General features: G+C 45.1%; 1 protein-coding gene across 1 annotated transcript; it reads right to left on the reverse strand.

Annotated features, from left to right (window-relative positions):
- Positions 1 to 10,885: 10,885 nt before the first annotated feature.
- Positions 10,886 to 25,357, reverse strand: BTNL9 (butyrophilin like 9). The gene is given in 8 exon segments (XM_089905181.1): positions 10,886 to 13,244; positions 16,596 to 16,616; positions 18,160 to 18,191; positions 18,499 to 18,531; positions 18,714 to 18,842; positions 21,336 to 21,617; positions 22,958 to 23,305; positions 25,023 to 25,357. Coding segments are annotated over 8 exon segments (1,629 nt in total). The 5' UTR covers positions 25,132 to 25,357; the 3' UTR covers positions 10,886 to 12,569.
- Positions 25,358 to 26,085: the final 728 nt, after the last annotated feature.

The raw sequence follows: 26,085 nt of genomic DNA on the forward strand, positions 1-26,085 counted from the left end.
TTAAATGTGTAGTAGAATTCACCAGTGAAGTTGTGTGGTCCTAGAGTTTTCTGTTAGGAGTTTTTTGATTACTGATTCAATCCCTTTGTACTTATTATTGGTCTGTTCAGATTTTCTATTTCTTCCTGATTCAGCCTTGATAGAAATGTATCCATTTCTTCTAGGTTATGCAATTTGTTGGAATATAATTGTTCATAGCAGTCGCTTACGGTTCTACGTATTTCTGTGGTATCAGTTGTAATGCCTCCTCTTTCATTTCTAATTTTATTTGAGTCTTCCTCTCTTTTTCTTAGTCTAGGTAAAGGTTTGTCAATCTTGTTTATCTTTTAGAGCAGTTCTAGGTTTACAAAAAATTGAGCAGAAAGTATAGATGATTCCTGCATACCCCTTGCCTCACCTACTCAAGGTTTCCCCTATTATTAACATCTTGCACTGGTGGTGTATATTTGTTACAACTCATGAACCAATATTGATACTTTATTATTAACTAAAATCCATAGTTTACATTAGGGTTCACTCTTGGTGTTGTATATTACATGGGTTTTGCCAAGTGCATAGTCATATATCCTCATTACAGTATCATACAGAATAGTTTTGCTGCCATAAAAATCCCCTGTGTTCCACCTATTTATCCCTCCCTTTCTCCCCTCAAACCCCTGATAACAATTTTACCTTTTCATTAATTCTATATATTTGCCTTTTCCAGAATGTCATATAGTTGGAATCTTACAGTATATAGCCTTTTAGATTGGCTTCTTTCACTAAGTAATATGCATCTAAGGTTTTTATGTGTCTTTTTGTGGCTTGATAGATCATTTCTTTTATTGCTGAATAATATTACATTGTATGGATGTACTACAGTTTGTTTATCCATTCACCTTTTCAAGAACATCTTAGTTGCTTCCAGTTTTCAGCAATTATGAATAAAGCTTCTATAAGCATTCAGATTTGTTTTTTTTTAATGTGGACATAAATTTTCAATTCATTTAGGCAAATACTGAGGGGTGTGATTGCTGGATCATATGGCAAGGCTGAATTATGGTCATAAGACTATGTTTAGTTGTGTAAGAAACTAAACTGTCTTTCAAAATGACTGCATCATTTTTGCATTCTCAACCAGCAGTGAATGAGAGTTCTTGTTGCTCCACATCCTTGTCAGTGTTTGGTGTTTGTCAGTGTTTTGGATATTAACCATTCTAATAGGTGTGTAGTGATAACCTGATGTTTTTATTTGCAATTCTCTAATGGAATATGATGTTGAACATGTTTTCATATGCTTATTTGTCATCTGTACATCTTCTCTGAGGTGTCTGTTTGGATCTTTTGCCCATTTAAAAACTGGATTTGTTGTTGAGTTTTAAGCATTCTTGGTATATTTTGGATACAAGTCCTTTATCAGATATGTATTCTGCAAATATTTCCTATCAGTCTGTAACTTGTATTTTTATTTTTAACACTGTCTTTCACAGAGCAGAAGTTTTAAATGAAATCCAGTGTATAATTTTTTTTTCTTTCATAGATCATGCTTTTGGTGTTTATCTAAAATCTTATTACTGAACCAAGGTCTTTTAGATTTTCTCCTATGTTATCTTCTAGAAGTTTTGTAATTTCGCATTTTACATTTAGGTCTATGATCCATTTTGAATATTTGTGGAAGGTGCAAGGTCAGTGTGTAAATTCTTCTCCTCCTTCTTCTTCTTCTGCATGTGGATGTCCAGTTGTTCCAGTACCATTGCTTAACAAAGATTAGTTGGTTATATTTGCCTGGGTTTATCTCTGGGTTCTCTATTTCTTTCCATTGATCCATTTATTCTTTTGCCAGTGTCACACTGTCATAATTACTGTAGCTTTACAGTAAATCTTGAAATTGAATTGTGTCAGTCTTCTGACTTTGTTCTTCATTATGATTGTGTTGGTTACTCTGGGTCTTTTGCAGATCCATATTAGCTTTAGAATCAGCTTGTTGATATTCACAAAATAACTTGCTGGGATTTTGATTGGGATTGCATTAAATCTATAAATCAATAGGAAGAATTAACAGTTTAACAATATTGAATATTCCTTTCCATGTACATGGCATATCTCTACATTTATTTAGAATTTATTTGATTTCTTTTATCATACTTCTTAGATTTCTTCATATAGATCTTGTATCTATTTTGTTAAGTTTATTCCTACGTATAATACTTTGTGTGTGTGTATGTGTGTGTGTGTGTGTGGGGGGCATGCTAATGTAAATTGTATTGTGATTTTAGTTTCAAATCCAACTTGTTCATTGCTGGTATATAGGAAGGCAATTGACTTTTGTATATTAACTTTGTGTCCTATAACCTTGCTATAATCACTTCTTAGTTCCAGGAGTTTTTTGTCAATTCTTTGGGATTTTCTACAAAGATAATTATGTCATCCTTGAACAAAGACATATTTATTTTTTCCTTCACAATCTCTATGCCTTTTATTTCTTTTTCTTGTCTTATTGCATTAGATAATTTCACTGACTACGGATTTCTAGGTTGGTGGTTTTTTCTTTCAATACTTTCAATACTTCACTCAATTCTTGCTTACATGGTTTGTGACAAGAATTCAATGTAATTCCTATCCTCTATAGGTAAGGTTCATCTATAGGTAAGGTGTTTTTTTCCCTCTGACTTTTTTCAAGATTTTCCTTTTTGTCTTTGTTTTCTGCAATTTGCATATGATATGCATAGGTGTAGACTTTTAGTGTTTTATCCTGCGTGGTGTTCTCTGAGCTTCTTGGATTTGTAGTTTGCTGCCTGTTATTAATTTGAGGAAATTTTTAGCCATTATTACTTCTAATACTTCTTCTGTTCCCTTCTCTCTTTCTCTTCCTTTTGGTATTCTTATTATGCATGTGTTACACCTTTTGTAATTGTCCTACAGTTCTTGAATATTCTGTTCATTTTTTCTATGTTTTTCTCTTTTTATTTCAGTTTGAGAAGTTTCTATTGAGATATTCTCAAGCTCAGAGATTCTTTCCTCAGCCCTATCTATTGGTGAGCCCAGCAAAGGTATTCTGCATTTCTGTTACAGTGTTTTAGATTGCTAGCAATTTTTTTTTATTCCTTCTTAGGGTTTCAGTCTTCCTGCTTATGTTATCCATCATTCTTGCAATGTTGTTCACCTTTTCCTTTAGAATTCTTAGCATAACAATCATAGTTATTTTAAATTCCCAGTCCAATCATTCCAAAATCATTGCCATATCTGAATTCAGTTCTGTTGCTTTCTTTTTATCTTCAGACTTTTTTTTCTTGCCTTTTAGCATGCTTTGTATTTTTGTTGAAAGCTGAACTTGATATATTAGGTAATAGAAACCAGGTAAATTGGCTTTAGTGTGACGGTATACGTTGATCTGGCTGGGAGTTATATTGTGTTTGCTGTTTGCTGTAGTTGTAGTTGTCTGAAATGTCAGTTTCCTCTAGTGTCCTTGTCTTTCTTTCTCCTACCAAGTCCTTGTTAAATAGAGTATGAGCCTTTCAGTTTTTTTAAACTATAATCCGCTGTCATTGTGAGTTAGAGTTAGAAGGTTCTGTTGCTGAGTTAGAAGGCGGCACTGGGGAGAGGGAACATTCTATAGTTCTATAATTATGTCTCAGTCTTTTTGTGGGTCTGGGCCCCTGGAGTATGATCTTCACAAGTGCTTCTCAGCCTCCCCCTCCCCTCTTCTACGTGACAGGAAGTCTAGAGGGGCTGGCTAATTGCCCTTCCCCAGGTCAGATAAAGTACTTTCCCTTGAGTGCTGGCCTTTGTTACAGAGAATTGGAGGAAGAACGGGGTGCTCTGGCAGATTTCAAAATGGTTGCTTTTACACTGTTCCTGCTGGAAGCATGAGGGGATTTTCCTCCAATCTTCACAGTGAGAACTTGGTGGGGCTCCTGGAGGTAAAACTCAGAAAAGTGGGAGAGGGGACTAAACTGGTCACCGCCTAGAGTTTTGAACTCTCAAGCTTGTCCACACTCTGCCCCCAGCAGCTGGTTAATTACAGTTTGTGTTCCTACTGGTACTGTCCCCACCAGCAGGCTTCTCCTCTGGGGCTCCCTGTGAAACAGGAGGGAAGGGGGCAGAGCACAACCCTTAAAGAATGACATAGCCATTGAGGATATGACATAAACTCATTAGAACCAACTATGCCCAATATGGTGGAAGATTTGACTTCCCTTAGACCTTGAGCCTCATTTTATGCATATTGTAATGCATTAGCATCTAGAAGATGCACCCACAGGTGCCATGACTGTTCTGAGGCTGACCATAAAAGGCCAAAAAGTGGGTGGTGGCTCAGTTTCTGGAAATCTCCGCCCCTTCTCCAAGATGGAATAATCCTCCCATTTTATTAGCCTATGGAATTACGCAGCCCGTAAAAACTAACCACCCCACATTTTAGGGCCACTCTCACCTTTTGAGATGGACTGCATTCTATCTATAGAATGTGTAGCTTACTAAATAAATCCACTTCTTACCTATCATTTTGTCTCTCACCGAATTCCTTCTGCATTGAGACATAAAGAACCTGAGCTGCAGTAAGTCCTGACACCAGGTGAGTGATTTTAACTAAAAGACAGTGGGTTCAAGTCCCGATCTGAGTTTTCGCTGAGTAAAAGTCCTAGTTCGTGGGTTCAGTTCCCAACCTGAGTTTTGGCTGGGTTTGAATCCCATCCGAGTTGTGTGGTTTCACCCATAAGCTATGGTTCTCTGTATCTGCCTCTCTCTCTAGTTACCGTTTGCCTTGTGACTTCAGTTCTCTGACGGATCTAAGAAGAGACATTGCTTTTCAATTTATTCAGTTATTTTCTTATTGTAAGAATGGGAGTGATGCTTCTAAGCTTTTAATAGTGCAGAGAAGAAATCCGAAATCTAGGTTACTGTGTCTGAGGTTCCTTAGCTGACAACAGAGGGACCTAATTCCACTTGAATTACCCATTTCCTTTCACTGACTTTGGTTTTTTTCATGCTACTGGTGTTTCTCTTGCTTCTTTGACCTACTGAGAGCAGCAGAGAAGGTGACAGTTAAAATTGTGGTCAGCACCTGGCCCTACAATGAGGTTGTGAACTTCCAGATTAGTAGAAGGCAGATGACAGGTGGCCCCCAGCTTGTGTGGGGTTTACCATGCTAAAGCCAGCTTCAGTCCCAACAAAGACTCTGGCCCGCACCCCCGTGCGGCCCAGCTAACCTGCTACTTCTCTGTTTCCCAGTCCTAAGGTTCTCCCAGGTCTCTCACTGACCAGCTCTTCTCCAAGGGCCAGCTCCAGGGAAAGTCTAGAGAACATCCAGGGAGGCAACAGCCGTGACATAATCAGAGTGCCAGCAGTGATGTGGACCTTTGTCTACAAAATCTTCTCCAAATTGCTGCTGGGAAAGAAGACGACAGTGAGAGTTCCTCGGCCTGATGTGGACTGTGGCAACCAGTATACAGGGGTCTGCTGGCTGGAGGAGGAACCCCCCAAGTCTCACCAGTGTTGGGGATGTCCTGAGCCTTGGCGCCTGTGGAACTGAGTTTCAGATCAAGACTCTGGGAGCAGGCATAGTCACTGGACACAAAGCTGCCTGGAGCCAGAGTGGAGCTACCAGTAGAAGAACCAGGGAAGGAAGCAAGCAAAGTGGTGGGAGTGTGGTGAAGGCCCTGCCCAAGGCTGCAGATACAGAACCAGAGACGCCCATGCTGGAGTAAGGCTGGGAGAGTACCAGTATTATTGTTTGCAATGATTCTTTTAAATTATTTTTGAAGATCCTTTCTTAACCTTTAAGAATCAGAATAGTTAACATTTGAAACATTTTCTGTATCAGTTAGTTTTTAGGTGTTAGAAACTGGCAAGAAGCCTGAGAGGAGGCTTAATTCTGGAAAGTGTGTCTTTTACAACAATTTCAATGTGAAAGACATTTTTACAAATGAATTTTGACTCCTGTGGTGAACACACGCTGATAAGCTGCCGCATTCTAGTATCTGATATGGTCACGGTCTTCAAATGAAAAAGCAAGCACTTGCTGTCCTTTGAAATACCTGCTGCATCTCCTGCTGCTATGTGTGCGTGAGTGAACCTGCTTTTATGGTTGTATTTTTTCTGTTGAATAGCTACTTTGAATTTTCATGATTATGCTTTGATTATTCATAATTTTTCATTTTATAGAACTGATGGGTGTTAACAATAAACTAAATAAAAGAAATAAATGTGTGAAATAAATAAGTGGTTAAAAGAGATCATTTCCTTTGGGGGACAGAGGATGGGAAGGAAACTGGAGAGGGGGTTCACCGAGGTCTTGGGAGTTTGAATGCATATGTTGAGAGGTAATTACTCTCCCTGGGGGTGGAGTCACTTGCCACTCCCCTAAGCCAACTCTCAAAGAATCATGTAATTTTCGATGATGCCTGCAGGAAGAGCTTGTCATCTTGTTTGATAGGATTGTTGATCTACCCAGAGGAAGAGGAAACTGGGGGATGTGGTCCTTGAAGAGAGCATGGCCAGCCTGCACTCAGTATGCACACACATGTGAGTTTCCCATGGGTCAAAAGAACATCTGGGAAGCTAGCCAAATTGAACCACTTTGCTGCATCCTTCTCAAGCATGCTGTCTGCAGGTGAGGGAATCCAGGATCACAGGAGCATTGGGCTGTCCTGGCAGGAGCAGGATGGAGCAGAGATTAGGGGTTCAGCCAAAGCTGAGGGAACTGAGGAATAGGGAGGATCTGGGGAGACTGTGGCTGCACCAATTCTCTCATCTCCCGTTATTGCCTCATCGCTGAAGGAACAGCAAGAGCCTGTGAGAGGGATCAAGAGGAAGTTTCCGGAGGCAGAATGGCCCCCTCCCCACAGCAGGCCCCCGACCTGCTGAGATCAGAATTGGATACAAGGGGGCTTCCCTGGTGACGCAGTGGTTGAGAGTCCGCCTGCCGATGCAGGGGACACGGGTTCGTGCCCCGGTCCGGGAAGATCCCACATGCCGCAGAGCGGCTGGGCCCGTGAGCCGTGGCCGCTGAGCCTGCGCATCCGGAGCCTGTGCTCCACAATGGGAGAGGCCACAACAGTGAGAGGCCCGCGTACCACACACAAAAAAAAGAATTGGATACAAGGTCAGAGTTTGCAAACTGAACAGTATAATCAAAGTTGTATGAACACGATATGCTCTGTTCAAGATGCTATTGAGGGACAATAAGGAAGGATTCCACAGAGGAAATCAAAGGCAGTGATTTGAAAACTATAACAGACATGACAACATGTCATGTTACTACCCTGTGCTGTTAAGAGTGTTCAATCAGATCAATTCAATTATACATTTAAAAAAGATTTTCTTGTGATTTTTTTCCCATTGAGATGAGGCAGAAGGAAAAGAATCATCAGCTTACTTTCTAAATTTTAAACAGAAGCAATATATGCTCCCTGTAAAAACATATGTGCACCATAAAAATCTATAGTGCCATAGTACCCCATAGTAGGAATAAACCATATATATCTGTTCTCCTAGTAGCAAGTAGGTAGTTCCAGACATCTGCTTTCACACTGCTTCTGTGAGCATCCTCTTGTATCTTTAGGTATTGGTGTGAATATTTCTGTAGAACAGATTTCCGGATGTGGAATTCTTGGTCAGAGGACGTTCATGTTTAGAAATCGGTACACATTACTGAAATTGACCTTGAAATGGCTCTACCAATTTATAAGCCCACCAAAAATACGCCCAATCCATGGGAATCTTTGTCTTTTCATGTAAGATTTCTATGGAGCCAATGTTAACTTGACTTGCATGCTGTTGTCACAGTCTAGGTGCTCTCTCAGCTCTGCCAGTTTTTGTGAGTTAACCATCACAAAGGCTGCCTCAAGCAGGGAAAGCCTCATATCATAAGTGTGTTTTGTACACTGGATTGGGATCCATACATAGATGCTGTGTTCACCCTTTCCCAGGTTTGCGGGATAGCTGCATGGAAAATGTGAACAGTGGGGAGAACTGAATATACCATGTCCTATTTTTAGAAACTTGCCAGAGGGTCACTGCGTGTGGGCTGGAAGGAGATGGGTGTGGATTCTGAATGTTCCAGCCTCCTAGGGGGCCTCCAGCATGGCCTTTATGGGTCACAAAACATGTAGCTGAATGTCTAAGATCTTTAATGTTGCCTTTTGTACCAACTATATACGCAAATGTTTTAATACGCAAAATTCTTAAAGCAATAGGTAATGATGGCATATGGTCAAGGAACATATTTTTAATGTTATCACAAAACACCTGTGAGGACTCCAAGATATCTGCACACTAATGTAAATGATTATAGAAAATAAAACCTCCGGGCTTCCCTGCTGGCGCGGTGGTTGAGAATCTGCCTGCTAATGCCGGGGACACGGGTTCGAGCCCTGGCCTGGGAAGATCCCACATGCCGTGGAGCAACTGGGCCCCTGAGCCACAACTGCTGAGCCTGTGCTCCGCAACAAGAGAGGCCGTGATAGTGAAGAGGCCCGCACACCGCGATGAAGAGTGGCCTCCGCTTGCTGCAACTAGAGAAAGCCCTCGCACAGAAACGAAGACCCAACGCAGCCAAAAATAAATATAAAAATAAATAAAATTTTTAAAAAAACTTCCTTTCTCTGAATATCATTCATGGTATGTAAATAAGGCTATAATTGTATTATAACAGGTGGCCGAGCATATTTTCATAAGCTCTAAAATGTTTGATTTGTTAGAGAAACCACAGGAGGTGACCAAATGCCTTACGTGAAATTGTATAAACTCAGTGATGGGCTGGAGCTGGTGTCTCATGAGAGCTGATCGAGGGCATCTCTTCCCAACTTCACCAAAAAAGTCACATCAGCAGCTTGAAATCAGCCACAGTGCGAGTCAAAAAATGCTACAGGGCTTCCCTGGTGGCGCAGTGGTTGGGAGTCCGCCTGCCGATGCAGGGGACGCGGGTTCGTGCTGGGCCCGTGAGCCATGGCCGCTGAGCCTGCGCGTCTGGAGCCTGTGCTCCGCAACGGGAGAGGCCACAGCAGTGAGAGGCCCGCGTACCGAAAAAAAAACAAAAGCTACAGACTTTTCCCCCAGAAAGTCAGTTTTTAAATATTTATCAGACACCACTGCATTACTTTATCACTCCCTCTATATTACCATATTTTTAAATAAACCATTTGGGAATAATTATGTCCCATTATTCCTTAATACAGAAGTGTGTATTTTCTTAAAATAAGGACATTCTCCTAGATCAAAATCAGGAAATGAATTTTTATCCAACATTACTATCTGATCCATAAACATTTTTTTTAAAAGATTTTTTTGGTTGTGGACCATTTTGAAAGTCTTTTTATTGAATTTGTTACAATATTGCTTCTGTTTTATCTTTTTTGGCCACGAGGCATGTGGGATCTTAGCTTGCTGACCAGGGATCGAACCCACACTCCCTGCATTAGGAAGGTGGCGAAGTCTTAACCATTGGACTGCCAGGGAAGTCCCTGATCCATAACCATGTTTTCAAAATGTCTCCTCTTCTCGAAATAGTGTCTTGTCTGGGATCCCACCCAGAGTCGCCTATTGCATTTAGTTGTCATGTCTCTTTAGTCTCCTTCAATCTGAGGCAATTCCTTAGTCTTGCTTTATCTTTTTTATGACCTTGACCTTGTTGAAGAGTATCAGCCAGTTTGTCTGATGTTTCCTCCTGATTTGTGAATTTCGGGGGCAAGAATACCTCACAAGTGATGCTGTTGTAGTCTTCTCACTGTACTGTATCAGAAGGCACATCGTGTGAATTTATGTCATATCTGGTGATGTTAACTTGTCACTTGGTTGAGGTGGCATCTGCCAGTCTCCTCCACTGCAAAGTTGATAAGTGTTTTGTACTTCTAAAATAATTAGTATTTTGTGTTGAGATACTTTGAGACTTCTATTGTAGGGTAAAGTTTTCTCTTCTCCCCCATTTATTTGTTCATTTATGTATATCAGTACAGATATACATAATCTTGGATTTCATTTTTCTCAATCTGTAACTTCTATTAATTATTTTGATGTTCAAATTCGGCTATTGGGAGTCCCTTCAAGCGGGCTTTTCTGTCCATTTGACATCTCCCCACTATTGTCTGAGGACTTCCTTGCATTCCGGTAAAAGATGGTTTAGACCCATTCTGCTATGTGTTTCTTCAACACCCTCAAGCTATTAAATCAATTCTGACACTATTTACCTAGAGGTAGTGTCAGATCCCACAGGTTAAGAGCTCAGTCCTATAAGACTCCCCCCACCCTTCTCACACCAATTACAAATCCAGGTTGCCTGTGTTTCTGTCCCACCCACCATAAATTGGAGATTCCCAAGACCCCTGCCTTGGGTTCTGTTAATTTGTAGAGCAGCTCACAGAACTCAGGAAGAGTTTACTAATTAGATTACAGGTTTATTACAAAAGGATATAGCTCAGGAATCAGATGGAATAGATGCATAGAGGAAGGTATGTGGGAAGTGGCACAGAGCTTCCTTGCTCTCTCTGAGCACCTCTCTCCCTGCATCTCCAAGTGTTCACCAACCTGAAAGTTCACTGAACCCAGTCCTTTTGGGGTTTTATAAAAAGGCTTCATCACATAGGCATGACTGGTTAAATCATTGGCCCTTGATGACTGAACTCAATCTCCATCCCCTTTCCCCTCCCAGCGGTGGAGGGGGGTGCGTGGGCGGGGGTTAGTTACAACCCTCTCTCACACAGTTGGTTCCCCTGGCAACCAGCCCCATCCTTACTGGCTTTCCAAAAGTTATCTCATTAACTCGGGTGTGGTTGAAAGTGGCTTGTTATGAATATCCAAAGACACCCTTATCACTCTTATCACTTAGAAATTCCAAGAGTTTAAGAGCTCTGTTCTAAAATCTAGGTTGGGGCTTCCCTGGTGGCGCAGTGGTTGGGAGTCCGCCTACCGATGCAGGGGACACGGGTTCGTGCCCCCGTCTGGGAGGATCCCTACATGCCGCGGAGCGGCTATGGCCTGCGCGTCCGGAGCACCGCAACGGGAGAGGCCACAACAGTGAGAGGCCCGCGTAACGCAAAAAAAATTAAAAAAAAATAAAATCTAGGTTGAAGACCAAATAAATATTTCCTAGTATAAATCAGAACATCACACCCTTCTTACATTTTCCCTGCCCCAGCCCTGGCGTCCACCATTTCTCCAAGGAGCCTTGGTTCCTTTCAGTGGTAAATAGTACTAAAAACTAAGTTCTGGGTACAAGGTGTGCTCAGTGGTACAGGGGTGTTATTGCTTCTAAGCCCTCAAAGCAGACAGAGCTAGGAACTATATGTATGTGCACACACTACCTATCTATCTATCATCTACCTATCTAATCTATCTATCTATCCATCTATGTATCATATGTGTGCTTCATCTATTACATAGTAAAAACCATGAGTTCACAATTATTCTTTCATTCTCTCCTTTCGCTTCTGTTTTTCATCTGTTGTTGTTTTTGTATTTTCTCTGGCTGAAGAGACAGCACACTTAGTGAATTTTTTTATTTGATCAACCCCTTGTTGAGCAATTCTTGGCATTATTCATTTTAATGTTCAAATTGTCCCATGATTGGTCAGTGGAGCCCCTTCGACCTAGCTCCTATGTCTTTTTGTTATGTTCCCATCAGTTTTTTGACATTTTAAAAATTTTTATTTATTTATTTTTGGCTGCAGTGGGCCTTCAGTGCTGTGTGTGGGCTTTCTCTAGTTGCGGTGAGTGGGGTCTACTCTTTGTTGCAGTGCGCGGGCTTCTCACTGCGGTGGATTCTCTTGTTACGGAGCACGGGCTCTAGGCATGCAGGCTAAGTTGTTGTGGCTCGCGGGTTCTAGAGCACAGGCTCAGTAGTTGTGGCGCACGAGCTTAGTTGCTCCGCAACATGTGGGATCTTCCCGGACCAGGGCTTGAAACCGTGTCCCCTGCATTGGCAGGTGGATTCTTAACCCCTGTGCCACCAGGGAAGCCCCCCCCCCCCGGTCAGTTTTTGAGCATGTTTGTACATTACAGCAAAAGATGTTCCAGATTTACCTGTACTTTCTCTGCTCCAGCCCTGGAACCCACCATTTCTCCAAGTTCATTTTAGTGGGAATTGACAGTGAAAACTAGGATCTGAGCCCTAAGTGAACTCATTGTTTACGAAGTGTCCTCTTTTCTAGATCTTTCTAGAGCTAGAAAATATATACAAAACTATTAAAATACACAAGTTAACTGATACCTCTAATTTTATCCAGTGAAGTTTCTCCTCTTTTTCCCCCATTCCAGTTTCTTTCACGTCTTCCACAGTGAACACCCTGACTAGCAGCAACATGAATATATTTCTGCTCATCAGCTCAAACCTACAACACGCACAAATAAGCTTTGGAATTGCCTTTTTTTTTTTCAAAGAAAATCATATTCATACATGTACACATACACATCTATTGATACATAGGCAAAGATCTCGCTTTTTCCCATTTCGGCTATACGGAGCCTTTTAAGCCTTTGCTGGCGTTTTGGTTCATACACTGGGGTCGGTGTTCCGTCTAGAGTAAGCGGGAGAGCAAAGCACTGACTGGGTATCCAGGAAGCCGCCCAGGACCCAGTCCTGTGGCCACGAGGGCGCCTCACCACATGGCCAGGGCGGGGTCCGAGGGCTCATAGGGTTGTAACCAGGTGTCACTGTCCTCCTCTTCGGGGACGCGTTTCTCTCTAACTGGCAATGGGCAGATGGTAAGTGGATCTGGGTGTTCGCTGCCGTCATGGGCTCGAGGCCTGAAATACGCGCAGAGTGCCCCAGAGAAGGTGTCCGTGAAGGTGAAGATGTGGGAGCCATTGGATACATTGAAGAAGGACAGCCTTCCCGCCTCGCAGTCCAGAAAGATGCCCACGCACCGGGGTGGCACGCGCATGGTGAGCGCGATGCGGTGCGGATCCAGCACGAAGTACTCGCAGCCGTTCCACAGCCCCATCACCCAGTAGCCACCCGCCGGGCTCAGGCGCGCCTGCCCTGCGCGCGGCACCGCTGCCAGGCACGCACCTAGGAACCAGCGGCTGCGGCGGCCCACGTGCACCTCCCAGTAGTGGCGGCCCGTGGAGAAGCGCTCCCGGCTTAGAACGCACATCTGCTCGGAGAACCGCTGGGGGTCACCGGCCGCTGAGCCTGACGCCATCCTGCGGGAGGACACGCTCTTGCCATCCTCGGAGACCTCCAGGCTGGGGTGGGCGGAGCCAGGATCCAGGGTCACATCCACTGCGCAGAGGCATATGTTTAGTGCAGGTGAAGGACGGTTCTGCCCCTACTCCCACGCCTGTCCTCTCCCCCCGACAGGCAAACCCTCTGGCTCTCCTGATGGACCAATCAGTGGAATAGTCACTCCCTCTCCTGCAACCCGCTTCCCACCACCCTGGTACTGAAGGGGCATGAAAGTCACTTCCTAATTTTTGAAAGTGATTAGAGGAATCCCATTTCTTTCCTGAACCGGAAGGTTCTTGAATTCCATGGTGCCACGCAGAGCGGAGAGAGCAAATGAGGTAGGTTTGTGGGGATAGAGGCGGGCTCACTTTCCCCAAGACCTGATCAACCGGAAGGAGCTTAGGGCTGATTCTGTCCCGGCTGCTCTCACTGCCCTGTATGACCATGAAATCACTAGTGAGCTCTGGGATTCTTTTACAGCAATTTTAGGATCTTAAAACTGTAGGGGACCTCTGAGATCATCTAGTCCAGTGCCCTGCACTCCAACACCCCATCCCCCCCCCAAAACACACCCATTTGATGGATAGGAACCCTCTGTCGGATGATGTGGGAGGTTCCTTACAAACTCTGTATTCTCTCATGCAAAGAGGCCCTAGTAGCAACCTTTCTGCCAGTTGGAAACAAATCTAGTAAAACCCAGAAAGCTAGGTGCATGTGGGAGCACGTGTGAGTGCAATCACATTAATGCATGTGAGCATGTATGTGTGCAGGCGTATGTGTCATATTATGTGTTTTATAAGTGAGCTTTTGTGTCTGTGTGTGGGGCCCATACTCGGCTCCTGGACAGACCCTTCCTCTAATCTCAGTTCTGGATACCTCCCTTCTACTTAAGATCCAGCCAACCTAATTCACAAGGCACAGTTCCTTGGCTTCAGTTACCTGCATGTTGTTGGGCTGCTCTCCACTCTGAAACCAAACAGAGAGGAAAAAGAAGCTCAGAGATCTGGGTCAGTAACCCTAGAACCTTGAGGGAGGCTCAAAATGCAAAAGGGACGCCTACAAACTAAGTGACCTCGTTCCCACCATGATAGCTGGCTTGGATCCAGACTGGCCTGGGTCCACCACGGCATCTTCCCGGGAATTTGGGATTGGGTAGGGGGCTGGTGTCAGTGCTGGCTTGTACCAAAGCTGTGTACAGGCTGAAGTTGTGCTGGGAACAGTGGGATGACAGAGTATGTGGGCAAAGAGAACCAATACAAGCAACTGGGATACCTTAAAGGATGGAAATGAAGCCTCAATCTCTGACTGGCTTAGTCTCCAGGAGGCCCGGCTGAGCTTGGCTCCTGTCCTAAGACATCCTCTGGACACCCTGTCTTGCCCTCTTTCTTAACATGAGCCATTCTGTGTGGATTTCTGTTTTGTTTTATCTTGTTCTATTTTACAACAAAGAGAGCACCAAAGTCACAAAATGCAAAAGCAATAGAAGACATTTTCAGAGCTCCATAAATTTACAGCAAGGCCTTGCAACCCTGATTTTGCATCAGAATAACCAGTAGATCTTTAAAAATATAGAGCTTTTTATAGAATAACTTAATTCGACAAAGGTGTCAATTCTCCCTAAATTTATCTATAAATTCAAAGCAATCCCATATAAAACTACTTTTGGATTTTTTTAGAAACTTCATAAATTTATCCTAAAATTTATATTTTAAAAAGGTCCATTAACTTTAAAAAGGAAGGGGAAATGGAGGAGGACTTGCGCTTTCAGGTACTTTAAAGGCCAAAGTAATATGTGACCAAAAGACAGACCCATGAAGACATGGGAACTGAATATGCACTAAAGGTGATACCCAAATCAATGGGGAAAACATGGATGGTGTAGTAGGTGGTATTGGGAAAACTGACACTTTATTCGGAGAAAAATTGCTGGATTCTTGTCTAACACTACATACATAAAATGGTGAATTTCAGATGGATTAAAAACCTGCACATAACACATATACAGTGAGTAGAAGAAAATGTAAGAGACTGTCTTTGTGACCTAAACGTAAGGAAGATCTTCTTCAACAAAACTTCAGAAACACAGGCCATTAAGGTAAAAATGTGATGCATTAGCTTTTATCAAAATTGGTTATTTCTTTTCAATAAGGGGCACCATTGGATAAAGCTAATAGCAGGTGACGGAAGAGAAGAAGGAATTCACAATGTATAATAACAATGAGGGATTAATATCCTATGTGTATATATCATATTCTACAATAATAATAATATCGCATGAAGGGTGCCTGCAAACCAAAAGGCTCCATTCCCCAGCACTGACACCAGCCCTGTCTTGTGAAATCAACAAGAAAAAGATAGCAATGCCATATGGAAAACAGGCAAAGGACAGGAACTGGTAATTTTCAGAAGAGGAAGCCCCAAAAGCCAGCTAGCATATAAAGAGATGCTCAAGCTTCTTAGTGTCCAGAGGAGTGCAAGCCGAAAGAAAAATTACTTGTCCCCATTGACTGGTAAACTTAGAAAGCTGGCTCACACGGGATGTGGGCACATGGAGCCTCCATGCACTGCGTGAAGGATGATGGTGCTACCTGCAGGAGATCCTTCTATCCCACTTAGTGACACATCCCCCGTGGGCCAGCAGTTCCCCGCTTGGGTATACATCCCAGAGAAATCTCCACACAGAGCCAGAAGGCAACACGTTTTCAGATATTTATTCAGCCTTGTTTGTGGTGGTATAGAGTTAGAAGCAGGCTGGATGTCTACTCCAGGAGGGTGGCTAGCTCAAAGGGAGTGCTCTGCAGCAAGGAGATACAGACTAGATTTACATGTGGCAGCAGGCATGGATAGTAAAACACAGCAATGAGTGAGATAAGCAAGGAACAGCACGAGACTGTAAATGTCTTTACAGAAACTAAAGTGCACCGCACAAAACAGAAATTCATCTCTTGCAAGAATACATACAAAATAAAGATACACATTAGGCTGTTTGTTTTATGGGGGAAATGGAGGAAGGTACAGGGAGAAATAATTACATATAAGGTAACATGCCTTATATTTACATATAAGGTAACTCTCACCAGGAGTGAGGGTCTTTGAGGGGGGACACCAGGAATCTAGGTGATTCTGATGTGCAACCAGGATTGGCACCAATGATTTACCGTATGCTTACACTTCAGGACAATATAAAAATAAGTATAAAAGTAAAACTCAAATATAACCTATACCAAGCAACATAGATTAGTACATGTGTGTAGCTATGGAATAAACCAGAATGAAGCATAGTTGGTTAGTCAGAGCAGGTGACTGGGATGCTGAGATGTGACGTGGACAGTGGGAGGAAAACGGGCTTCACTCACCAGCCTGGCCTTCAGCCCTTCTCCAGTCTGAAGTAGCCAAGGAAAAACAGAATTAGAACAGCAGGTCCCTGCAGCTTCCCTGTTCACACGTCAAATTTTGCACCCACCCCTGCGCCTCTCCCCTTTCTCCTGCCACCCACGCGGCCAGTGGAGTTCCAGCCCGGCCGTCATACCTGGTTGGGAGGTAAGACGAACATACACGGATAACCACATGCTACAAGGTGGACAAGAAATAGTTCTAAGGGGGGGTCACTTACCCAGCTCCACTTGAAGCTTCCCTGTAAGCAGAACACACAGAGAAAACATCAGCCTTTGGATGAGTGGAACCACCTTCCCAAGGCAGTTAGGTTAGTCTTAAACCGCTGCTCAACCCGACCCCATCCTAGATGCTGCATCACCCATCTGCAGGATTCTTTTTTTTTTTTGCAGTACGCGGGCCTCTCACTGTTGTGGCCTCTCCCGTTGCGGAGCACAGGCTCTGGATGCGCAGGCTCAGCGGCCATGGCTCACGGGCCCAGCCGCCCCGCGGCATGTGGGATCCTCCCGGACCGGGGCACAAACCCGTGTCCCCTGCATCGGCAGGCGGACTCTCAACCACTGAGCCACCAGGGAAGCCCATCTGCAGGATTCTTACACCTCATCCTATTCTTTGCTCTAAGGCAGAAATCTGCACAGCGCTGGGAAAGGGAAAACTGGTCTTGCTACTGAGGAACCTCTTTCAAGGGTTCTGGTCTGGTTTGGAGAGGCTACTGCTCACTTGCCCTGTAATACAAGCTTTTCCTGGGGAGGAAGTCCTGTGTAAGTCCAGGCACTGAGCACGCCCTGCAGAAGCCTCAGGGTCACTTACTGGGTACATTATTTAAAGAACTAGGAGGACATCACACTCAATTATTTCCCCAGGCCAGATACCAAAACTCTAATATTTTGCCACTAGAAACGCAATCCTCTGATTTCTCTAATCTTTGTCTTTTAAAAGTAAGACTGGGAAAGGCAACAATATACACTAATTTGGCCTATGATGTTAATGAATTATTGTGGCTCTTTTTGTTGTTTGGTTGATTGCCTTTTTTGTTTTTGTTTTCCCCTCCATGACTAGGTAGACTGCAAGACAAGCTTCAACTTTACTGTTTTGTCTGGTGTTTTACTGGGGCAGACAAGGTGGTTCTCAAGGTCTTCTCCCACCCATGGTGGCCTTCTCCTCTCCTCTATCCCCTCTTCCTTTGGATTCACTCTTCCCTCCTCCCCCCACATGGTTTCAAGGTGCTGAGTCCCCCTGGGAAGAAAAGTGGATTTGATAAATTGCTTTCACTTTGGTGCAAATTAAAGCTGGCTTCCTTCCCAGTGACATTTGCATTAAAAAGAGGTTATCCTAGGAAGATGAACCAGAAGGAGTAGACCTTTTACAGTGGAATTGTAAGTGAATTGTACAATTTGCAGGAGAGGGCCTGGCAGAGTCTTTCCAGAGGGTCTTAGGTCAGGCTTCCTTGGCAGGTGCACACGAATCGGGTTCGGAGGGGAAAGGCGGGAGGCGCAGGGGGATGGATTTCGAATTAGAGCGCTGCCATCCATTGCTCTCCAAAGGGGGCCTAAAATCACTGAACCCCTGCTTCCATCGTGTGCTGGGGTTAACCCCCTAGCCCACAGCCAGCACCGTGGGCATGGCACCCAGAACTTACCCAGCTCTTCTGTGAGTTTCCCTGGAGAAAGAAACGAAGAAAAGAGGAAAATCTACATGGATCACTGAGGCCTTGCATCTCCAAAGTGCACAGACTTGGAACCCCATGTGCTCTGGAGAACCAGTTTGAGCTGGACTCGAGGGAGGAGCAGGCTCCGAGGCAGGAGAAGTGGAAGAAAGCCTCTGCCGCCCCCCGCCCCCCCGCCCACCCCCGTCTCTGCCCTCTCCCAACCCCCACCCTGCTGTGACCTACGCGTCTTCTTCACCCAGCGTCCCCACTTCTGCGAGTCAGGGATGTGCGCGAAGAGCGCGTCTTTCCCTCTGCTTACCTTTGTCCTTCTCCACTTGCTTCTTCAGCTTTTCTGCAAGGAAGAAAAAAGGGGAGCAGACGTGAGTGTGCGCGCTCCCCTGACTGTTTCCACGACCCATGCCAGCCCTGCCTCCGCAGGATGGCCCCTCAGCAGTGCCCCGCTGTGGCCGCCTCCACCACTTTGCTCTTGGGCAAAGCCAACTCCAGGAGGGCAGCCCCCAGCCTGCCTGGTACCTTGGGACCTCCGTTGCCTCCGAAAGAAGTACAGCGCCAGCGTCGGGAGGAGAGCCAAGACGAGCAGCGGTCCCACCAGAGTCCCGAGGAAAGCTCTCTTCCAGGGAGAGGTTCCGGGTAAAAATACGTCTGGAAAACACCCCACATGGAGTTGTCTCGATTTGGTCTTCGCTAAACATGAGAAGACTAGTCTAGACACTGCGTGCCGGAAAACCTTCCCAGCGCCTGGTTGACGCTTCCTGGGCCCCAGCATAGCCCTCTGTAAAACGGGCCTGAGAACCAATCTGCAGTGCTCTAGAGAGAGGTAGCGTCAGAGGACCAGCGGCGAACTTGAACTTGCGCAGCGCAAACTGCAAACTGAAGGATGCGAAAGGAAGGCGCTGATGGGCTCTGCCCACTCCTCCAGCTTAGGACTTCTGTGACCACAGCCCTGACCTTCCTCTACTTCTTCCTACTCTTGCTTTACATCTAAGGGCATGACAATCCAAGGTGTTGATACCTGAAACCCAGTGAATAACTGCTCTCTACCACTCTGACGAATCCACACGTCATCTCCCGCTTCTTGCAAACACCTGGCTTCTACTTCTCATCACACCTTTGGAAGAACTGTTAGCAAAGCTTTGACAGCTGACTGACAGTTCTTCTCCTCCCTCTCCAGGCTTCCTAGGGAGGATCTGCCCAGAGGCAGAATGTGGCGCAGGGTTCGCAAGGACAGTGGCTGGACAGTAAAGAAATGAATGCAAAATAGAGAGCAACCCTTTAGTAACTCTTGCGGCAATTTAATAGAATAATTTTGTGTCTGTTGAAGATAATAAGAAATTGGTGCTTTTATCTCAGTGGTCTTTAAATTTTTTTATAGTAGGAAAATATACGTAACATAAAATTGACTGTCTTAACCATTTTAAGCTTATAGGTCAGCAGCCTCAAGTATATTAACGTTGTTGTGCAACCATCACCACCAGAACTTTTTTCATCTTCCCAAACTGAGACTCTATACCCATTAAACACTGACTCCCCATTCCCCCCACACCCCCCCAGCCCCTGGTAACATCTATTCTACTTTCCCTCTCTATCAATGGACTCTTCTGCGTACCTCATATAAAGAGAATCATACAATATTTGTCCTTTTGTGTCTGGCTTATTTCATTTAGCATAATGTGTTCTTTCGGTTTTTAATTTTATTTTTCTAGCAGTGCATTTTTATTGTCTTGGTTAAAAGTATTGAGCTACAAAGGATTGGTGCTTCACCACAGGTGTTTTTGAAGCACTGACTTAGGGGTTAAAGGGCTCAGGGTCCTATGCCTCCCTGACCTGCAATCTCCAGTCTCTCCTGCATCTTTCCAGCTCCTCAGATAGCTACACACATTTCCATCTCAGGACCTTTGTACTTGAATGGCCTCTACCTGAATGGCCTCCTTGCAGATATCCATGTGACCCACACCCTTTGTCAAGGGTAAACACAAATTTAAAAACTGGATTTCCCCTGGTGCAAAAATGGAGGGAGATTCCCCTTTCCCTTCTCTTAGAGTATTTCCTTTAGAAAATTTGTAAATTCTTTCTCTATCCCCTCAAGATGTATACAAATCTTTTTGAAAGTTAAATAAGCCCCTTGCCAATTTTAAAACCCAGGAATGTTTTTCTTAAGGAGCTAGAGCCATCTCTTTGAAATGGAAACATCAAGGAGAAAGTACCCCTATCTCCAGGTCTGCTGGGAGTTTCACTTAGGCACCTGGCTCCAAGTTGTAATTATGTGCTTGTCATAGAGATAAGAGATATCTTATTTCTCCTTTGGATAAAGACAATTAGCTAACACAGATGTTACTCCTTACCCAATTACCAGGTAAATTTCGGGTGAACTATGTGTGACACACGGTGCTTATCAGGTCCTCTTACCTGAGGACAAGTTATCGCTTATAAGGGTGAGATTTCTTTCTGTTATGGTAATATCACTATTGATTTGGACCAATGTGAAACATGGCCCATAGGTTGGGTTTATCCTCAAGACTTAAAACAATTAGAGCCATGAATGTTAAATCCTTCAAATGGGTGCCTCACGATAAAACTTTGATCCTATATAATGGTCTTCCTTTGAACTCAGTGCCTAACGGTCTTCGTCCCTGATCCACCACTTTTAAATCCATATATACACTCCACCCCGCCTTAGCATGCTTCCCTGCTTCATGTTTCTCTGTCTCAGATAACATCTTCTAACATGTGCTGTAATTTATTCTTTTGTGTATCTGTTTCCCCTGCTGGAATGTGGACCTGAGGCCAAGGGTTTGGGGACCATTGTGGGTGATCAATAAATATTGTTTGAGGGATAAAATTAGGAACACATGGGCTCTCATGATGCCCTCTAATAACTAGAGTTTCTGGATTTTAGTGCCTGGTCTTTGGTTCATAATGTTGGCTTTCTGGGACCTCCCCCAATTACTGTTTGGGTTGTCAGTTGTACACTCAGTAGGTTCCTGATATTACGGCTGACTTTCAAGGTGTCAGGTTTAGCCCACCCCATACACAGCCAGGCTCCAGTGCCACTGTGTCCCAATAGATGGTCTCTGGGATAATGGACATGGAGAACTTGAAGACTAGGAAGATGACGGTGCGCTGGCACCCACTGACCTGCTATCTGGACCACGAACTCTTTCTTCTGGCCCAGGAGGGGGTTCTGGATGGAGCAGGACACATTGCTGTGGGCCCCCCCTTGGACGACCACAGAGGTTTCCAGACTGAACAGGCCTTGGGCATCCTTGACGATGACTTCAGTCTCTGGAGGCAGGCATCGTCCCTGATGGTCTGTCCACTGAGACTGTGGCTTGGGGTACCAGCCACTGGAGCTGCACCTTAGCTGAATGCCTCCCTGCTTGAAGCCCTCAAGGGAGATGTGAGGGTCCGAGCCCAGCCCTGAGAGAGGCAGGAAGAGTGGGAATGATGAGGCTCCTTCCCAGAAGTTGTATGCGAAGTTCATGCCACCATTCACCCTCTGCAGTCACCATGAGGAATCGTGACTGTGACTGCTCTTAACACACTTGCGGGCTTGCAGCCCTCCACCAGTGGACTATAAATGACGGGCTAAATCACCGGTGGCATGTGGGGACAGCACTACCTCTGAAGGGCATTTTAAAATAGGGAAGGGCTACTAATATTTAGTCATATAATGCAAGGGACAGTCCCCCTAGAATGAAGAGTAATCCCACCCCAAAGTTCAATAGATTGTCTTTTCTCTCTCTTGAATCCCACTGGCACTCAAGTGGCTTTGTTATATATACTTCTTTATCTCTCTATCCAAGTAAGCTAGCTTTATATTTTGAATATGCAAAACATTAAGATGGTTTAAACATCAATACTGTAAAAAACAGTAGATCAAAAAAGCCCCAGGGGCTTCCCTGGTGGCGCAGTGTTTGGGAGTCTGCCTGCCGATGCAGGGGACACGGGTTCGTGCCCCGGTCTGGGAAGATTCCACATGCCGTGAAGCGGCTAGGCCTGTGCGTCCGGAGCCTGTGGTTCACAACGGGAGAGGCCACAACGGTGAGAGGCCCACGTACCGCAAAAAAAAAAAAAGTGGGGACTTCCCTGGTGGCACAGTGGTTAAGAATCCGCCTGCCAGTTCAGGGGACATGGGTTCGAGCCCTGGTCCAGGAAGATCCCACATGCTGTGGAGCAACTAAGCCCATGCGCCACAACTACTGAGCCTGTGCTCTAGAGCTTACATGCCACAACTACTGAAGCCCATGTGCTACAACTACTGAAGCCTGCGCGCCTAGAGCCCGCGCTCCGCAACGAGAAGCCACCGCAATGAGAAGCCCGCGCACCGCAACGAAGAGTAGCCCCCGCTCCCCGCAGCTAGAGGAAGCCCACGCGCAGCAAGGAAGATCCAATGCAGCCATAAATAAATAAATAAAGGTAGGAGGGGGCCTGCTTCCCTACACCTCCACCAAGAGTGTGTGATCCAAATATTGAATGTTTGCCAATCTGATAGGTAAAAAAATTGTATCTCCATAGCTTTAATTTGCCTTTTTCTCACTATGAGTAAAAGTAATCATCTTTTCTTATGTTTCAGGGCCATTTGTGTATCTTTTTTGTGTGCATTTTTTTGTTCATTTTCTAATGAATCTTTCTTTTTAATACTTTTCTTTTTAAAATTAGAGATATTTTCCCTTTCTCTGTTCTTTTCTATCTACTCTTGACCTGTTTCCAAATGGACCATTTTCTCCTCTCTGTTGGGGCTTGACCAGGTCACGCACCTGCCACCTCCAGCTCCCAGACCGCTTCCCCAGTGAAGTCGCTGGAGAGGAAGCGGCACCCGTATGGACCCTCGTCGGCGGGGACCACGGGGTGGAGCCTCAGGGTCACGCTGCCATCAGCGATCTCGTCCGTGACGAGTTCGGTCCTGTTCTGGAACTGCGCCATCTGCTGGCCATAGAACTCCTGCCGTTCCCGATACAGGTGCACCACGTCAGAGGTCCGGCTCCGGAACCAGCGGATCTCCATGTGCTCGGCGTCCCGGTACGGCGACAGGTGGCACGGGAATTCCACCTCATCCCCGACGTGTGCCAGAATGGGTTCCCCATGGCCTACCACCCTGAATTCCTCTAGGACGAGAAACCAGACAATGGCCCAAATCAGCACTCCTCAAATATGATTTTTTGCAGTAAACCATTCAAATGACAAAGGTGAGACGCTCTACAGGATGACCGGTCCGGTTGCTTGAACAAGTAATTGTCATGAAAAAGTTGAGTGTGCCACATTAAAAAATACACAAGGAACATTACAACCAGATACAAATGTGTGGTGCTGGACTGGTAGCTGGTTTGAACCTACCAACTGCAAATATTATTTTGGGGACAGTTATGTAAATATGGCCAGGGCATTAAATTAAATGGAATCTTTGGCAAAAAAAAAAAAGCAAGTTTCAAAACCATATATACACTATCCTCTTATTTGATTAAAAATTTGACATATTTGCATAAATGTGCAGAATAAAAGACCTGAAGGGAAATAGACCAAATTATTGGTAGTGATAATTTCTGCCTGGTGGGAATAGATGTTTTCTTATTTTTGCTTTTTCTGATTTTCTAACATTTTATAATGCACATGGACAGCTTCTGTAATAACAAAGGGTATTAAAGTAATCTGGGGGGGGCTCCTTGTTTCATGGGTTTTCCTATCTAAGGCCAAACCCTGCTTTCAAGATTTTAATTTATCTGGATCTTTCATTTGATTGTTCTCTGCAGTGATGTCTCTGTATGGCTCCTCTACTCCCTGTTTTCTGCAATTTCCATGAGAGTTGCTATTCCTGCTGCAGTGCCTCTCTACCCAGCATGACTTCATTCTTTTTTCTGGCTTCTGTACACCTCCTTTCCTTCTTTCAAAGCTCAGCTTAATCCCACCCTAAATTCTTCCTTTATGAATCTCTCCCATCCTTCACTTTGCCCATATAGCATGGGGGCACCTTTCTTCACTCCATTTGAGAACCCTTGTTGCCCACTGGGTGTAGCCCTGATACCATCCCTACCAGCTTCCCTCTCCAGGTTCCCTCCAGCTGTCCCTGCCCCCGTGCCTGACGCCTGGCCCTCTTCCTGGGCACAGCCTGCCTCAGTTTACTCTCCATCTGTCATCTTCCTGGAGAATGTGCATCCTGCAAGGCTCTACTCAAATAACACCTCTTTTCTATGGCCCTTCATGGCTTTCTGGAAAAAACAAACTGGTCTCTTAGTTATGCTCCCAAATCCTTGGGTACATTTCTCTTGCAGCTCTGGTCACACAGCTGGACAGCCGTGTATGTCACGTCTGTCCCCCTCCCTTGAATGACTGAGGATCTGGGCTGTGCCTAGTCACCTTGGTATCCCTGGTTTCCAGCTCAGGGAATTAGGGAATTGTATTTGCATAACTAGTTTACACTCTCTGTTAGTTGCTTCTTTCATGAGAGATGGTAAGATTAGGATCCTCCCTGCCGTTCAAAAGCTATGGTTTATATGCAGGAGAGGAGTTAAAAATATTTTCCAACTGGTTCAGCCTAAGCACAGACCAATAAGAATCTCCTGGCACCCTGCTGCTATGCCTTCTGCCATGCTTGTGAGCTGTGGAGTTGTGGGTGGCTGCAGGGATGGTGGGGGAGCACTGTGGGGCTGGATGGTGTTTGGGGGCGGTGGCTGTTTAACAACTGGGATGGAAATCTTATATTTTAGCCCCTGGCACAGCCTGGTACCAGGCTACAAGATCTCAGCCCTGGAATCACCTGCAGGAGGGGTGGGCAGAAGCTGAGGTGCTCACGTCCTGGCTGTCTGGGCTGCGGATTAGACAGGTTACCTGAGTGCATCTCCCTGGGCTGAAGCAGGAGGAGGAGGTGAGTGAGGAAGGAGAGACTGCTGGGAAGACGTACTCGCTGGCAGGAGTCCAGGGAGACTGGGAAATCCATCACTTTTCCTCAGCAGTGGGGGCCACCTGGAGAGGGCAAAGAGGTACTGGAGTGACGCAGGAGAGCTGGAACTCCGTGCATCAGGCCTGATGTCTGTCACTGCCTCAATTATTTTTTGTCTGGTTCTTGCAGGCTCCAGTGCCTGGCTTCTTTTCAATCATAGCCAGATGTGAGAGCTGCTTCTAATTTTAACAGGCGGCACTGCTAATGGCATTGTTGGCCTTGCTTGGACTCACAGAGCTGAGAGAGGACAAGGCCAAAGGGTCCCAGAGGAAGCAGCTTCTGAGCTTCGCATTGTTTAGAGCCAGGAACAGAGCCATGCATTGTGTTGGGGCTGAGCTAGGATTTAGTGACTTTGCCCAAACAAAGGGAAACCTATGAGGATTCCCAGATGCATTTTCCTTCTCTCTGCCCAGCCTTGCTCCCAGTTCCCTTTGACCTGGAACATCAGGTCCACAAAACAGAGGAACAAACACAGAGTTCTAATCTTTCCAAAGTAGGATGCATGCCTGGCTGCCTTTTAACTCCAACCACATCTAGGACACCTTCTTCCATCCCTGAGGCTTCAGGTGGAGCTCCCAGGAGGTCAGCTGGTGACTGTCACTGAGTCAGTAGCATCTTTGAGACCATAGTGTTGGTGCCGTCCCATCTAGCCCTCCCCGTGCCTCATCTGTGGCACTGGAGACCCAGCCTCAGGCAAGGGCTGTTCCCTCTTCACTCCTGATGCCCCTTTGGGACCTGAAGTAATGCCTCACAGCTTGAGAACCAGTGAGCCTGGGCAGCTGTACATCTTGGGAGATATATAAGCCTCTCCACATTTCTCCTCTATTTAGTTGTGAGACTTTAGACAGATTATGGAACTTGCTGAACCTTAATTTCTTTGCTTAAACAATGGAAGAAACCAGTCCAACTCAGAGGGTTGTTAAGCTTAAGCCTCCTATGGGTGGCATGGGT

The sequence above is a fragment of the Delphinapterus leucas genome, unplaced genomic scaffold (assembly GCF_059928025.1).
Source record: "Delphinapterus leucas isolate spDelLeu-1000000601 "Yukka" unplaced genomic scaffold, BTC_Dleu_Yukka2 spDelLeu_asBTCV2_sq25, whole genome shotgun sequence".
NCBI classification, from domain to species: Eukaryota; Metazoa; Chordata; class Mammalia; order Artiodactyla; family Monodontidae; genus Delphinapterus; species Delphinapterus leucas.